This window comes from Amblyomma mixtum, chromosome 1 (genome assembly GCF_055824585.1).
Source record: "Amblyomma mixtum isolate Tamu chromosome 1, ASM5582458v1, whole genome shotgun sequence".
Classification (NCBI taxonomy): domain Eukaryota; kingdom Metazoa; phylum Arthropoda; class Arachnida; order Ixodida; family Ixodidae; genus Amblyomma; species Amblyomma mixtum.
In genome coordinates, this window is record NC_143012.1 from 187,696,000 (window position 1) to 187,713,451 (window position 17,452).

General features: G+C 47.0%; 1 protein-coding gene across 3 annotated transcripts in view; it reads left to right on the top strand.

Annotated features, from left to right (window-relative positions):
- The first annotated feature begins 381 nt into the window (after positions 1-381).
- The window catches only part of LOC149370262 (uncharacterized), a 58,128-nt gene continuing 41,057 nt past the window's right edge, over positions 382-17,452 (top strand). For 2 of the 3 annotated variants that reach the window (XM_089561003.1, XM_089560986.1), the window contains exons 1-8: positions 382-520; positions 687-742; positions 844-928; positions 2,636-2,743; positions 5,544-5,593; positions 8,037-8,163; positions 9,254-9,307; positions 10,673-10,772. In XM_089561003.1, the coding sequence (XP_089417129.1) occupies positions 464-520; positions 687-742; positions 844-928; positions 2,636-2,743; positions 5,544-5,593; positions 8,037-8,163; positions 9,254-9,307; positions 10,673-10,772 (637 nt within the window). In that variant the 5' untranslated portion in view covers positions 382-463. The remainder of the gene's footprint in view (positions 521-686; positions 743-843; positions 929-2,635; positions 2,744-5,543; positions 5,594-8,036; positions 8,164-9,253; positions 9,308-10,672; positions 10,773-17,452) is intronic. The other variant, XM_089560994.1, reaches the window with a different exon arrangement.

The following is a 17,452-nucleotide window of genomic DNA, read 5'->3' on the forward strand; positions in this document are numbered from 1 at the left end:
TCGACCACCTGGGGTTAAAACCACCTGGGGTTAAAGGACCCCGGGTGGTAGCAATTTTCGGAGCCCTCCACTATGGCGTCTCTCATAGCCTAGTCGCTTTGGGACGTTAAACCCCATAAACCAACAAAAAAAGCGGCGCTTGGTAGAATCACATAAATCATACACAAGTCCAAGCAATAGTTTCGGTTTCGCTGTTCAGTCATATTATTTCAATCATCTAGTAGTAATTCAGTCATACTACAGTGACTTAGTTTTGTCACAGGTACATAATTATACTCTCGTGGCTGATTTACGTTTCAACTAAAGTGTACTAGTTCACTTTAGTTTCAACATTACCGACAGTTCGTTAACTCGAACCCCCGAGAGGCGCGCCTCCTGCGGTTGCTGCCAGAACCTTTACGCGCGCTTTGAGGATTGCGAATGTAAATACGCGTTCGCTGGAAACAAGCGAAAACTTCGTGCGATGGATTCTAGCTTGCGCGAAGCACTTGAAAGCGAAGTAGTCTACGATCGTCATGTGGTAAGTTGTTGGCACTGATTCGTGTCGATCGCTGAATTAGCTGCGGACACCGCTCAGCGTTAACTGGCGTCGTCGGTTTCGTCACCAATGCGATGCATGGATTGCACACCGGTTGACACTTATTTTTACGAGTTGCTCAGCTGTTTTGTTTATTTATTTTTTCTAGGTGACTTACAAGTGGCTCGCGTCGAAGTTTGTTCTCCATACAAATGCTGCCAAAGGGTGAGCGGCCCTCACTGCGACCTTGCTGCCAAATGTAGCTTTTCAACTGTCAACTAGTTGCGTGATCAGCACCTCGCTTGTCGTTCTTTTTGACTGCAAAGGTACCTGAAGGAGTTCACGAACGAGCAAGAAGCCGATGGAACCAATGTTAGCGGGCACTCTATTGTTACCGGAAAGCAAGACAAGGTTTGTAAATTTTCAACTCTGCTAATACGTAACGATTAAAACCGGCGTTGCGCTCTAATTGCACCGCATAGGTCATGAAGTCGATCATTGTTTTTTGCTTGTGTTGTTTGTTTTCGAATCTTGCTTGTGTGGTTGGGGGGGTGTTTGTCAGCCTGCATCGAAGCAGCGAGAGCTGAAGAAATGAAAATCGTGGGGTTTCGCGAGCCCATATAAGTTCTGAACCCTTAGCAAATACTCGTAAGGTCAGAGGTTTTGATGCATGACTAGAAGGGTACTGTGTATTTTTGCCTTCCTACGAGATAATTCAGTCTTAACGCTACAGAACAATGTATAGATGTACGTTAGGTATTGTTAGCGATAATTTTACTTTATGAATTCACCATCTCAGCCCAAAGATGTCTCAAGGTGATGCCGCATGATGTTCTGTAGGTCAGAGGTGTGGTCAGAACTAACCGTATGTTTTGGGAAATTCGTCATTTTGCACATGGACTTGATTCGTCTAAGCCACAACAAATATTATTACAAAATGGCCTGCTTTTGGTAAACTACTTCGAGAACCAACTACATGTGGCTGTTATTTTCATGACAGCAGATCACCAACACAGATTACGTTTTGGTAGATTGTTTGCTTCATATCATACATACAGCTGGTGCACGAATAAAAGGTGCTGCAAAAGGTAATCAGCTTAAACTGAACACAGTTACCACTCTTTTGCTCTTTTGCCACCGCGGTGGCTCAATGGTTATGGCGCTCGGCTGCTGACCCGGCTGCTGCGGGTTCGATCCCGGCCATGGTGGTTAAATTTCTATGGAGGCAAAATCCTAGAGGCCCATGTACTGTGCGATGTCAGTGCACGTTAAAGAACCCCAGGTGGTCGTAATTTCCGGGGCCCTTCACTATGGCGTCCCTCATAGTCCGTGTCGCCTTGGGTCGTTAAACCCCCATGAATCTTAAAACATCTTTTGCGCTTTTGGTTTTGAGGAAAAAAAATTGTAGTGTTCTGGTTGGGACCAGGATAATGTTCTTTCTTAATTCATTTATGATTTAATACTCTTTGCCTTAGCGTGCACAAACGTACAGTCATAGGCAGGCTTGTATGGAGCACTGTAGTGGTACGCTGTGGAAATCTTGGCTCAGCTGCTCTGTCACTGGTTGGTGATTGTAACATTGCAGTTTGAATGTCTATAAAGTTTAGGTATTGATATTCGTATATGGGGTTTTAAGTCCCAAAATGACTCATAGGCGATGAGGAACGCTGTAGTGGAAGACAGCAGATTAATTTCGACCACCTGGGGTTCTTTAATGTGGATTGACATCGCACAGCACATGGGCGTTTTTATATTTCACCTACAATGAAATACGGCCACTACAGCGAGGATCAAACCCACAATCTCGGGATCAGCGGCTGAATGCCAAAGCGACTGAGTCACCTTGGCAGGTCTATGAGCATTTGTTTGAGGGCAAGCATTCTGTGTGAAACCGAGTATGAGCTTCAATATTTCGCTTCATTTGAGCCACAGAGCATCACTTGAGTGCTCTAGACAAGACTGCTCATGACTGTACATAGTCGTGTGCAGGAGAACTGTGAATGGGTCAGGTAAATGCTAACAAGGAAATGCAGGTGCAGTCGTTCCTTTCACACTTACATTGAGAATTGCTGGAAATAAGAGTGCCATTACTTTTTTTTTTTCATTTTCTGGCTGTAGGTGTACCGTATCATCTTGACAACCAACCAGTGTGTTCGTGAAGCAAAGAAGGACCTTACTGCCCTGACTGGAGTTCATTCATTTAGTGCCCAACCTTCAAACCTAGAGGTAAGTCATGCTATGCAAAGGCTTCCAGACTGAACTGCAGGTGTAGTACAAATGCGCTGAGTATTACAATCACAACACGAGACAAGACTGGACGAAGCGCAGGCTTCGCAGTCTTGAATTGTAGGCTTAAATAAACTCCATTTGGGCTTATTTCGTGGTGGAGTTTTTATTGTCTTAGGTATCAAGGTATGATTCAGTGGTTGGCTGAGAGGTTCGTGGGTTTTGTTGTTGGTCTTCCTTTCTGAAAGCCTGTGCTGGTGGATGGAGCACTGTGGCAGTGTCCTGTGACTCTGTTGAAATTTTCAGGCACTGCTCAGCGTATGATAGTGTGATGCATTCCTAAAAGAGGGGAAGGGCACTTTTTTTGTTTGTGTTTTCTACACCACTCAAGGTGGCAGGCCTCTGGTCTCTCTCCCACCCTAGTTGACTCATACCACCATGATAAAAGTGCTGGCTTGTGTACACCATGTGAAAGCTTGGCTTCTTCTGTCACACATTGTCTTACAGTTGGTCTCAAGCGTTTTGTGTTGTAGTGCACTTGATAAAAAAGGAGCTGAATGCGGTTATTTTCAAAAAAGGCGTTTCAGGCCTGGCGCTGTGTCATTTACTATGGAGTAATTGAAGTCAAGTTTAAGTTATGTTTTTGGAGGGAGTAAGCATGGTTGTACTTACATTGCACAGTGTTCTTTGCCTAAGCTGTGTTTGTCATCAACTGTGTGGGGAAGCATGTGCACTGGAGCTGATGTCGCTTGGACCATTAAAACCATGCCTGACTAAGGCGGGGGGAAGGGGGGGGGGGGGGGGGGCTGTTTAAGGGGCAGGATTGCTACCAATGGGTAGGCTGGTGAGTGACAGCCACTGTTCTGAATTTCAAAGGGCTGTTTATTAAGGGCCGAAACTGCAATACTACCTTGCATTCAAATCAAAGTTTGTCGAATGAAAGCTGTCTCTTTTGCACAAGGAGATCACTTTCCAGTATTGTTGCACATTGTTCACTTAATAAACTCACCCACTGTTTTGTTCGTCGGAAGACAAAATTTTGCCAGTACATTGGCTTGGTAATGAACACATCCATTATGTTCTCAAAAATCCTTTGGGGATATGACGTGACATGACACAACCTAATGTGACAAAACGCCAGTGCTTGTACAGACAGGAGCGGTTGTATTGCGTCAGCAGAACAGCCAAGTTGCAGATGTCGCTTCTACTTGCAATAAGCACTCCGCACACATGCTCGTAATCTTGTTTGTTTCACCGCTGAGGTCCGTCATGAGAGGTCGAACGACATTTTGTGTGATCTTACTAAAAGACTGGAGAGCTGTGCATTGCAAATCAGTCAGAGGAGGTCGCAAACATGTAATGATCATGTTTGTATCAACACACATATGCCTAATTAAAGAAAAAGAAGTTAAACTTGCCTTATTAAAAAAAGTGCAGGTGTCATATGTCATGTGGACTCTCTGGACAACAGTTTTGGTGGTTAAATCATCTGCACTAGAAATACTTTTCTCTCCTTGTTAAAGGCCATTTTTCAGGATATACTGTGGCTCGCTTCTGCGCCCTTTGAACATGAGCATGAACGTGTGTCTCGTCCCGTCTTCTCCTCTTGGCTTCATTGCCATTGTGCTGGTTCTCTGCGAACTGTGCCCTCTTTTTCTGTGCTTTTGTTTGCCTCTTTTGAAGAGTATCTTTTCAAACAATTGACTGCTCTGCATTTCGTAGTGTATAGGCTGCCGCTGTACAGGGCAATGCACGATTGTTTCAGCAAGAAGTTTCAGCGAAAAAGAACGTTACGTTTGCCAGTCACACAGCATGCACAAAATGGGTACTCGTGTAAATGGTCTTGCACCAGCAACAAGGGATCTTCTTATCCCTTGTTGTTTCCTCGGTGAATTTCCGAGGAGTTGAAATTTACTAAAATGGCCATTTCAAAACAGCGTAGAGCAAAAGGGAGCAGATGAGAGTTTTTTCTTTTTGCATGATCCCCACTGTCTCCAACCTCACAGAGAAACGGTGTGGGTTCATGAAAAATGAACTCTTGCTGACACACCCGCTCTTTGGGCTCCACTCTGTGAGTGGCAGTTTTCAATGTCACGTGCGGCGAGGGTGGTACTGGCTGTCCCAGCTAAGTATACTCTCAGTACAAAGCAAACTGGAGTCCCTTATGAATGCCACTGCTTGACAGTCAATACCACGTCTCCAAATTTTTTGCACGGATGGCGTGCTCAGCTGCTGGGAAACGTAGCATGCAAACGAAAGTCCTATCTGTCAGTAAGAATTGAGTACAACCTATTAAATAGTTTGGCAAACAATATTTTAAGGCAAAAACCTTTAATGCCTCATCGTTGTTGACAGAAGGTTGTCAGCAGAGGTGTCACGCTTTTCTAGTCAGACCAGAAAAAAAATCTTTGTGCACGATGGGATTCGAACCAGCATCCTTCCGCTCTGCAGCCGAGTGTGCTAATGGCTGCGCTACTTCCTGCCAACGCATATGTAGTTCTCCTTGTCTAGGACGCTGGAGAGTGTTTGCAGAAAGGTGTCAAATCAGACGGATGCCTCCCAAACGCCCTCCAATATGTCTCCACCATTTAGTATTCACAAAAAATTGTGTACTTAACTAACATCTTAACAACGCATCAGTGACACAAGCAGCAACACCACGCTAAAGGCTTTCGCCTCACCGCACTTTGGGTCAGCAAAGTGCCCCCCCTGAATTTTTTCTGAGATTTGTATCTGGCGTTTACGTATGCGAGCGTGTGCAACCCAAGGCCTCTGTGTCAGTCTTCTGTCTCCCTTGCAGGACTCTGCAGACAAGCTGACAGAAGCAGCAACATGTGCTGTCGAGCTGAGGTAAGGCGCCTGTTTGCATTGTGACCTTCTTCTGGTAGGGGGCTGCCATTTTAGTTTCCAAGCTTAGACGGTAACTATCTCAACAATTTCAGTCGGGGCCAGTACAGCCAAATAGAAGCCCTTCTTGTTGGCACACCTTGCTTGCTTCCCTTTGCCTGTCAGAACCGAAGGATATCTGACCACAAACCACTGTTAATTTTTTTAGAGGGCCTCGAAGGTGGTAGGTTTTAAGGTACAGTGGAAGGGAATGTGCATTAATAGAAACAAGAAGCAACACTAGACCGATAGAATACACTTTGGTAACGCTGCCATTGTTTTTTCGGTAAAAAAAAAAAAAAAAAAAACTGCCGGCATAGTTGATAGTTCCCCAATCTTCTCCTCCTTCATTTACAGCCTCGTGCAACACTTGTGGAGTAAAGTCATTTTTATGACGTAACCTTTTGAGCTCTTGGCGAGTAGGAGAGAAACAAAACGAAATGAAACTGCTAGACTCTCGACTGAGATGGCCCTTGGTTATGACATTTATCAACAAATCGCACCACCATTAGGTTTAGCCACCTTTCATTTCGAAAGGCATGGTGGCCTTGCAGTCCAGAAATGACTTGCAGTATTTGGCTTGGCTTGAGCTTCTGAAATTGCTGCTTACAATAGCTTCATGCAAGCAGAGTGGGTGGCACGCAGAGTGGAAACTTCGCATTCTGTATCTTGGCTGCTGTTGCTGTTCTTTCCTCCTGTTTCAGTGGCACTTGCCTGTTTAAATAGGGCTGCAAGCCAAAGTGAAGGCTTAGGCCCATTTCACATTCAGCGGCTAGAACGAAAATATTCAGCGTAGTCGCTGATGTCACCATGCGATTTTCGGGCAGTGCTTTCACACGCAACATATGCCCAGTGAATTTGTTCAGATCAACATGGATTGCTTGACGTCTGCATAGACAACCCATGATTAAAGCGGCAGTAATGCAACATGACATGTGTTGATGTTGTTGTAATCCTGCGTACTTTTAGATGGAAGGCAATATTTTGCATGTTTTGATTGATATAAACAGCTTTGCCTCCACCGTGGCAACTTCTCCAGTGTAATCACTTGTCACACAGCGTCCTGTCGCAGATAGACGGAAACCACCGCTTTGGAAAGTGAAAATTGCAGAATGTGAACCAGGCCGTAGAAGATAGATTGAAGGAAAATTATTTGATCTCTTGTTGGACAGCTGACTCGTGTAAATGGCACTTGAAAGCCTAGCATTTAACCCTGGTGAACCTGTTATGCGTGCATAGACAGGATTTTCCTCTAAATTTTGTCAGACACATGGAAACAATAAATGTTATCCGGTTGTCATTAAATTTTCTACATTCAAAGCTGGAAGCTGAGAGCGGATGATTTCTCAGTATCTCCAGATTCCTTTGCCTGCTAGGTGGCATACAAGAAGAAAGCTTGTCATCTCTGATACAAGCTGTCTGCAGCCTCTTGCTTTTCAAATGAAATACAATAATGTGTTTGTAGGAAAGAAATGTTTGTTTCATAAATGGCCCACTGAGTGATGGTGTCACTGACTGGAAGCCTGCTGTTTCTGAGTAAGCAAACATGATGGGTATTAGGCATCCTTGTTTGTGTCTTTACCTCTGTACTGCTGGCTAATGTATGATGTGCGGTTAACAAACTATTGACCTCTGCTACTTTCTCACTGACAAATGTAATGATCACGTCGTCACTTTGCAGCTGAACTGTGGTCACACAGCTGAGGGGTTTTGTTTTTTTTGTGCTGCTGTGGCTCATGAAAAGCAGAGCTTTGATTCAGGCATTGAGCTCCGTCTCCTAATTCCTTTTGTGGATAATTTCTGTAATTTGCCAATTTTGAGGGTTTCAAAAATTCATTTTTAAAATTTTGAAAGTAGAGTAGGGTCCAGGTTAACGAGAAGAGATACTGAAAATCTATACTGTTCTGTACGCACTTGTGGCTTGACTTTGGCTCTTGGGTCCATATTTTCTACAAAAGGTGTCGGTTTATGTACGGAACATATTGAGGAACAATGGGATGGAGGAACCCATGTCGATGCCTGCTATAGTTTCTTGTTCTTGTTTCTTGGGACAGTAGGAATAGCCTAACGTGTTTTTTTTTTTTTTTTGCTGCCAGTTTTGTAGATGACTGCAGTTTTATTTATTTATTTATTTATTGCTTTACCCGCAGTATTATTTTTGTTTGGCCCTTTTATATCGCAAGCCAGCAGCACCAAACATTTCAGTAATCGGAAAAACATCTACTACACTACCAGCTTCTTCAAAACAGCGCCTGCCCAGCTTGTTCGCCATAAAATTTGTTAAAAGTTTTGTTGGTAACACGGGTTTTTGTTGCTGAAATTCTTTAAAATTGTTGTCTCAAATGCGGAAATTGCGGCTGTATGAATGTTTGCCTGCAGGCAGTGTGTTCTTCGCTTTTGTGTGCAGTGTGTGCCCCATCTATTGCGAGGCTGCGCAGAGGATGCGAGAAGCGGGCAAGCGCCTCAACGGGGTGTGTACCACGACCGAGAGAAAAGCTGCCTCTCTAGCGAAGCCTCCCCCTCGCAACTCTGAGGTGAGGAGGAAGGGCATGGTCGGTTCTGGCTTCGCGCACAACTCTCGTTCAAACTGCAGTAACCAGGCAGTAGATGAAGTAAGGAGGATCCATTGTAGACTGGCCTGCTTTCCGTATGAACAGCACATTTGCAAGCTGTGCTTAATAAACCAGCTAGCTATCTTCGGGCTCTGTGGCAACAACCCTGCTGTTGTCTGTTTTCCTGCAGTGAATAAACTTAGGCACAGTCAAACTGCTGTTTCACCCTGAGTCTGCATTTTAGTTGAGTGAGGGTCGATATATTTAGGATTTGTATGGAGCATGAAGAAGCACTTTTAACTGCAGCAGTCTGGCTACATTTCGGAATCAAGAAATTTTCATTGAGTGACACAAATAAAATGTATCGACAGATATTTGGACCGATAGCCAATGAGGGTAGTCAGCGGTCCAATACAAGATAACATGTTGGTCAGCAGTCACAAACACATTGAAGAAAAACTAATTTTGTAGCCTTGCTTAGATTCCCAGAAAATGTCTCTTGCATGTCAGTTTGAGATTCCCAGCTTGGTTTATTTCAGTTGGCAATGAGTTCCAAATTTTCGCTCCTGTAAATTCTATTCGTCTTTCTCCGTACCCATTATGGCAAATAGGAAGATTAAAATTGCCATTACTGGCTTGTCTAGTGTTGTGGACAGGAATGCTGAATGTACCAAGAGGTAAGAGGTAGTTGGTATTTATAATATTATTAACCATAAGAGCTATTTTGTAGTCGCGTAAGGTTGTGAACGACATGATTTGCATTGCATCAAAAATGTTATTGTTAGAACTATACGAAGTAGGTAATTGAAATGTACATGTGATATGCCTGTACAGGACTGATATGACTATGCATAGCTTTTTTTTTTTTTGCATGTGTGCGTGTGTTCAAGGTATCACCTGTTGCAGGGCTATATTAAAGCTATTTCCGAGCTGACAGTGGTTTTTTTTATAGTCCTAACGTTACTCACTAACCAAGTTCATATCATTTTTTCCTTTTCTTTTCTTTGTGCATCATCTTTCCCTACCTGAAGTGCTTTCGTTTGATGCGTGCCTGTATTACACTGCCTCGCAGGAGTCCAAGCCCCCACCCAGTAAGCCAGCCAAGCCAGAGAAGCCCTCACCAGCGGTAAGGGGCACTTTTTATTCTGACAGCATATAGTATATTCACAGTAAAGTGTTTACGGAATGCACTATCAGGGAAGAAATTTAATTTCATCGCTCTTTTCATTGCAGCCTGAAATTGGCATGTGCAGCTCAGTTCTGAGTGTGCAGTTTGCATGTGCGCCATTCAATGTAACTCGGTGTGCTGTGGATGCTAAGAGGTTAAATTTTTTCACTAAGGTCTTGTCCTATGCACTTACGATGGCAGGTGTACGCCAGTTCTTTTGGCTCACCTCACATGAGACAGCTAGCAGAATAAAGTGTCTTGGTTTCCGCAGTTAGCTCTTGGTTGCGGTTGTAATTTTAAAAAAATATACATATTTTAATGTGATCGCAGATGCTGCAACGAATCATGTTGAATTGAAGTGTGCCAAGCTATTGCTTTTTCATTCAAGCAGACGAGTAACAATTATTATAAAGCAGTGACACCTGTTGTATTGCCCTGATAGAGTGCTCAAGACTCTGCTAAATCGAATTTTGGATCTCATTGTGTTCAGTATGCAAATACTGCTCACTTCCATTGTTCACTAGAGTGTACCACTTCTAATGTTCCATTAACTGTAGTGTAATCCCTCAAAATTGGCACGTGTGGCTTTGGTGTTTCAACAGTTCGTAAATGTTACAGCCTTTACAGTGTTCTCGTCTGGTGGGTTCTGTCGTTGTGGGGCAGCTCCCTTTAGCACATCACAGATTGGGATCACTTCCTTTCTACGACATGTGCTGCTTGCCCGTCATTGCAGGGGGTACATTGCATGGCCTGCCCTTCTTGAAAGGCATCTTGTGTTCATTTCTTCTTCTTGCTTAGCCAGAGCTGCGAGCCATGTGCAGTTCAAGAATTTTATTTGTATTTCTGTGCTCACTCTTCTGCATGAGACATGCTAACGTGACAGGTGTGGCTGTTAAATATTGGTACCATCTTCGTGTTCTGCACAATGTATTTTCTCACAAGCGGTGTATCTGCTGGTCACTGGTGCATACAGCCACGAGGCAGGAGCCCCGTGAATAGCCCCCCCCTCCCCTTTTCCCCTTTCTTTCCCCTTCAGTTTTCATAGCACACAGGTACAGCTGATGCCTGTCTTATACAAAACCAGCTGCATTTCTGGGAGCATTTATTGCGTCTGTTTTCGCATATATTGGGCAGAAAGTGCAGTTTTTCATGTCTGTTCTTGGCACCTGCAGCACTATTTTTAGTGCCTAAGTAGCCTTTTTCTAGCTTCAGCTGCTGGATAGAGTATCGTGCCTCATCTTCAGTGCACCGACATTCATTTTCTTGGATTTCCCCCTTTTCAGAGTTGTTACGTTACAAACCTTACATTTGTTTCTTGTTCAGCTATTGTCGTCACAGGATAAGAAGGCTGCTGCAAGCAAAGCCAAGCCCAAGCCCAAGCAGAATGACCTGGCTGCTGCTTTCTCCAAATCCCGATCTGGAGGTATTCGAGCTTTGCCCCCCCCCCCTCCCCACCCCCACTTTTTTTTTTCAGTATTGCGGGCCAGATTGGCCCAGGCAGAAGGGACATGAAACACAAACATAACATGTAGTAATAATGATAAATACAGTGCATGTCATGCAAAGAAGAAAGCAAAAGAGATGACATTACAAAATGTGCAGAAGCACAAAAGTTTTGAGTGCAAAGCTTTAGGCATGTTCAATTTAGGGAATAATTTTGAGGTTCTTCTTGGATATTAGTAGAATAAAAATTTCACTGACAATTACGAAACTCCCTAATGTGAAATTTGAGCGCAGGTGTTGTGGTATATTTGAACCCCAAGAGGCTTAACGCCACCGCTGCTGAGCCTCTTGGGCAGCCCAGCGCTTTTTATTGCGAAGCAATACTACTTTAGCTACCACCTCAGCCCGTTCCAGCGCGAGGCGGTGGTAGGCACCACTTGACCTTTGGCATGACGTCATACCATCTGTGTAAAAACGGGGCCCCATCTCACACCGTCGCAGCGCGAGGCTGGTAGGCACCAACGGCGGCCTAATTCGCTCCTCTCACCAGGGGTGCCGCGCGCGGGAGTGACGTCATACCATCTGTGTAAAAACGGGGGCCCATCTCGCTCCGTCGCCTTGCGCGGCGCATAGCCATGGCCGTGGCCTGACTCCCGCTCCTCTCACCAGGGGCGCCGCGCACGGAGTGACGTCATACCATCTGTGTAAAAACGGGGCCCCATCTCACACCGTCGCCTTGCGCGGCGCATAGCCATGGCCGTGGCCTGACTCCCGCTCCTCTCACCAGGGGCGCCGCGCGCGGAGTGGCGTCATACCATCTGTGTAAAAACGGGGCCCCATCTCACACCGTCGTCTTGCGCGGCGCATAGCCACGGCCATGGCCTGACTCCCCCTCCTCTCACCAGGGGCGCCGCGTGCGGAGTGACGTCATACCATCTGTGTAAAAACGGGGCCCCATCTCACACCGTCGTCTTGCGCGGCGCATAGCCACGGCCATGGCCTGACTCCCCCTCCTCTCACCAGGGGCGCCGCGCGCGGAGTGACGTCATACCATCTGTGTAAAAACGGGGCCCCATCTCACACTGTCGCCTTGCGCAGCGCATAGCCACGACCGTGGCCTGACTCCCGCTCCTCTTACCAGGGGCGCCGCGCGCGGAGTGACGTCATACCATCTGTGTAAAAACGGGGCCCCATCTCACACCGTCGTCTCGCGCGGCGCATAGCCACGGCCGTGGCCTGACTCCCGCTCCTCTCACCAGGGGCGCTGCACGCGGAGTGACGTCATACCATCTGTGTAAAAACGGGGCCCCATCTCACACCGTCGTCTTGCGCGGCGCATAGCCACGGCCGTAGCCTGACTCCCGCTCCTCTCACCAGGGGCGCCGCGCGCGGAGTGACGTCATACCATCTGTGTAAAAATGGGGCCCCATCTCACACCGTCGTCTTGCGCGGCGCATAGCCGCAGCCGTGGCCTGACTCCCGCTCCTCTCACCAGGGGCGCCGCGCGCGGAGTGACGTCATACCATCTGTGTAAAAACGGGGCCCCATCTCACACCGCCGCCTTGCGCGGTGCATAGCCACGGCCGTGGCCTGACTCCCGCTTCTCTCACCAGGGGCGCCGTGCGCGGAGTGACGTCATACCATCTGTGTAAAAATGGGGCCCATCTCACACCGTCGCCTTGCACGGTGCATAGCTGCAGCCGTGGCCTGACTCCCGCTCCTCTCACCAGGGGCGCTGCGCGCGGAGTGACGTCATACCATCTGTGTAAAAACGGGGCCCCATCTCACACCGTCGTCTTGCGCGGCGCATAGCCACGGCCGTAGCCTGACTCCCGCTCCTCTCACCAGGGGCGCCGCGCGCGGAGTGACGTCATACCATCTGTGTAAAAACGGGGCCCAATCTCACACCGTCGCCTTGCACGGTGCATAGCCGCAGCCGTGGCCTGACTCCCGCTCCTCTCACCAGGGGCGCCGCGCGCAGAGTGACGTCATACCATCTGTGTAAAAACGGGGCCCCATCTCACACCGTCGTCTTGCGCGGCGCATAGCCACGGCCGTGGCCTGACTCCCGCTCCTCTCACCAGGGGCGCTGCGCGCGGAGTGACGTCATACCATCTGTGTAAAAAAAATGGGACCCCATCTCGCGCCATCGCAGCGCGAGGCTGGTAGGCACCAATGCCGGTTCGCTCCTCTCGTCAAGCCTGTCAGATGCCGCCGCAAGCAAGCAAGACACTTCGGCAGAATGCAAAGAGGAAGCATCAGCGAGCTACGTAGACGGCAGAAGAACGAATTTCCAAGCGGCGTGCTGAATATGCATCCTGACGAAAACGGTCAACATCTTCGGTAGAAACAACGTCAGAAGCAAGAGAAGAAGTTACGAGTTTGGTAACACGTGTGTCGTCATTCTTGGTAACACGTGTGTCGTCATTCTTGGCTATGCGTCATTAGCCGTGTCAGTACATGGGAAACCAATAAAATAGCGGAACCTATCGTATTGCTTAGCAATTACCAGGCTTAACCAGCTAAGCCACAGCCAGTTTTTTTTTTACCATGCAAAAGAGGTCGCGGAGCGCAGGTGGCTTGCTTGCTTATCTGTTTTTGTCTGTTTGTTCTTCATCTCGATGTCAACAGCCTCACCTGGTGTGAAGAAAAAGAAGTTTAAGGTACAGGCACACTGCGACATGTGGCTCCTGTAGTAGTCAGGTGGCAGCTACAGAGCTCATGCTGAGTGCAGCTGCCACTGGCTCTGACTCCTTTTTCCTCCTCACGCTCTCTTCGCTATCGCTGTCTTTCTTAAAGGTTTCGTGCCAGTGACGCCCCCCCCCCAAGATATCTTCACCCTTTGGGGGTAACGGGACAGATAGGTCCCACTTTTTACTCTGACCAAATCGCATTAGCAGCCGATGCCAGTCAAAAGCAGTTCAACAGTATTGTGCTGCCATCTACTGCGGATGTCTGAAAATGTTTCCTGCTGACGTTTTGAAGATCTTCCATAGGTGGCACTTCAGATTCGTAAAAATGAAAATTGTGTTTGTTTGATCGTGGCACTCAGAATTTTCGCTCCCGAAAGACTCCATCCACGAGAGTTCGGCATGAATGGTAAAATTTTCCTTTTTTGGCCATTTAGAGCAATGCTGAATGCATACGTTGGTGTGAGCTTTTTGAAAACAGAGCCATAGGGGCGCGATATAGTGAGATCAATGCCAGGATACCCTGAAAGCGTATGCTTATTTTGCTAGGCCTAACTGACTCCAACTACAAATGCTGATACATTCTCAGTATTTCTTGCTTTATGAATCTGCAGTGGACTCGCTCACACACGAAGAGGCACTGGGACTCTTCTTCAGCCTTCCAGATGAGTCTGAAACGAGTGCTGACGGGACACTGAGTAGCGAGGACGAGTTTGTACCAGAGCTTGCACCACCAGATTCGAATCCCGACGAAGATGACAACTGAGCTGGTCCATCAACAGGCAAACGAAAAAAATGCTAGCCAACAATTTCAAGGAAAAGGAAAAAAAGCAAGCGGGAAACAGTCGAGCCTCATCATGAAGTAGATGATGTACTAGAAGAGGAAGTTGGTAACAACTGGAGCACAAATGAACCGCAGATCCTCGTATGGATTCCAAAATCATAGGACCCTCGGTTCTCAACAAAGCCAGTGGTGCGCGCAGTCGACTGCTTTGTTCTGTACTTCGACGATGAAGTGTTCGAAATGATTTTAGAGCGCACAAACCATTCCGGTGCACCAAAATACCCAAAGAAGTGGGCGGTGCACACAAGAGATGAGCTCGGCACCTATTTTGGCTTGCTGCTTCTGATGAGCATGTCACCACGACATCACTTTTATCATTACTGGAGCTTGATTCCCTTTTCAACTGCGAAGAAATCGCCAAAGTGATTTCTTTCAAGCACTTCCAGTATATCATGAACTCCTTTTGTGTAAACGATCTGGGCAAATAAAAGAAGAGACGGGAAGATGGTTACGACAGGCTTGCTAAACTGCGTCCCCTCAACAAGAAATTTCGGGACGAATACTCGTCGTCGTCTCACCGGGCAGTTGATGAGAGCATTGTCGCTTTCAAAGGGACACCTAGTATGAAGCAGTACCTTCCAATGAAGCTGATAAAAAGAAGTTATAAAGTCTGGTGTCGGGCAGACTCAAAGGTGGGCTATTTGCGGAAATTTTGGGTGTATGAAGGGAAGAATACACAAAGACCAGCCAATCAAAGCCTTGGTGAGCATGTCGTGCTTTCTCTGTCGGAGAACGTACTTCCTGGAATGCAGCTATTCTTTGACAGATACTTCACCTGCACCCGACTAATAGAAACTCTTGCTGAGAGGGGCATCCGAGCCTCAGGGACTGTTCACACTAACAGAAAGGACTTGCCGGAGGAATGGAACGAAACGACAAGCTAAAGAAAGGAGAATACCTGTGGCACTCCAAAGATTAGGTCACAGCCTCTCAGCGGCATGAAACTAAAGATGTTCATCTTTTGTCGAATTTTCATGGTCCAATGGAAACTGTGGAAGTATCTCGGAGGCTTGCCAATGGTTCTTCTATGGCTGTCATCTGGCAGCCACAGAAGAACTGTGCACTGGCAGACTACAACAAATGCACTGGCAAATGCACTGGCAGACTACAAGATGCCGATGGGGGCCGTGGACATATTTGACCAGAAGCGAAATGCCTACACTTCTGATAGGTGTTCCAAGAAGTCCTGGTATTGGGTATTTTATTTTCTCTTCAATGCTTCTGTCGTCAATACGTTCATACAGCACAGCACCAACAATGATGTAACATACTTGTGGTTCCGGCTTGCTCTAGGACGGCAACTCATAAACAGACAAATGTTCAGGCACTACACTAGAACTGGACCATTCCAGAAGAACAAGGAGGGCCGAAAGAACGGCCAGATAATGATTGGAGTCTGGGAAGAAATCTGATTCACAGGGAGGAGCCACAATGCACAAAAAATGCCCACAAGGCGAAGGTGCAGGTGGTGCTCCACCACAGGAAATGAGGTCCGCACAGAGTTCGTGTGTGGGGTGTGCAAGGTGCTCCCGTGTGCCACTTGTTTCGGTGCCTTTCACACTAAATAGGTTCATAAGTGAACTCAGCATGGTGCCTTCACTAAACAACGGGACAGTGTTGTCCCACCTCCGAGAGCCTCGAAATGTGCCTATGGGACATATACGTCCCACTTTTTTCTAATAAACTAGCCATGTTACAATCCTAAAGTTTGTTTAGTATCGGTTTTAAAGCCTTCAGGAGCTCAAAAAAGCAAAGCGTTTCCTTTTTTAACTAGAAAACCATATATGAACTCACAAAGGGTTCACTGCACAACACTACGAGCCACCTACTGTATCTGAGGGAAGGACGCCTCGGCCCGTTCCTAGAAAAGGTGGGAGCGTCCATTACTCCCCCTGAGGGAAAGCGGTGTTGTTGTGTGAGGGCGCTCGCGTGGAAGGGGCGATTGCTTCGTCAAGGTCGGTGATTAGACACTCAGCGATCCCGGAGAAGCGAGCCTCTCGTTTCGATGCTCTCTGGCCAGTGTTTCTTTGATGTAGTTGTAAATAAAGCCTTGTTCGTTGTTTTTAAAAGTATTCGATCTTTCGAATGTCATTGAAAAACGAACAGTCTTTCCTCCTCCACTGGGCTCTGCGCTCAGTTACGACGAGGCACGCCGCTCAACTCGGCGAACGGGTGCCTAAGAGCTGCGCTCTAAACAAAAGTCACGCATGTCACCTGTAGCCCACTCCTGCTCCAGGCTTGCTCCCGACCTGCTGAATTCCATTGGCCATGGTGTGCTACCCATCGGATGTCTTCCGAGAGAGAGAAAGAGTACTGAATTGTTTGCTCACTCTTGGCTCAAAAGAATGACAGCAATAGGCCGTGTTCTTTATCAAATTTGGTGGGTGCCAGGAGGCTGTTGCATGGCAACCCTGTTGGACATTATGGTTGGCTCACCTGTGTGGTCGCGATGCGATGCGATCACCATCTTGTTGCGTGCCATGATTGACTGCGTAGACGCACGCATGCCCAGACACATGTCCCCTTACAGCCCAAGCCGATCTGGGCAGCACTCTCATTGGGGAAAGAGTTTTTGGTTACGGTTGAGATGGCTGCACTGTTCATTTTCAAGGGAATCCCTCGCATATTCATTATCGCTGTAATTGCAGACTGGGCCAAAAGCTGCAAGGAGTTTTACAATCTGTTAGTCTTGTTTGGCACTTGCTTCTGACGGAGGTCCTGACTGTATAAACCACATACTGGTACTTTTCATTAGCCCCACTGATTACCTCTCTGCCTTCCATCTTCCTGTTTCTCCACATTAGCCCCAAATGATGCCCGAATGAAAGTTGTTGGCTGCTGCCGTGGCTTGTCCGGACAGCTAGACACTGATTGCAGGCATTATTACTAGCGAGTGACCAGACTCAAATCTACGCACATAGTGTTGCCAGGTTTCTTCTCGGGTTTTTATATGCAGCAGGGAACTTAACAAGGGGCTGTGAACTGGCCCACTTGTTGACAAGTTGTGTACATGATTTTCTTCCTACCTTGAAAAGTATCGATCGTGCCTCTTCTTCTCGGCTTCCACAGTGCTGTATAGAGTGGCAAGTTAGAATGATCATCTCCTACAGGCCAACCACTCTGCCT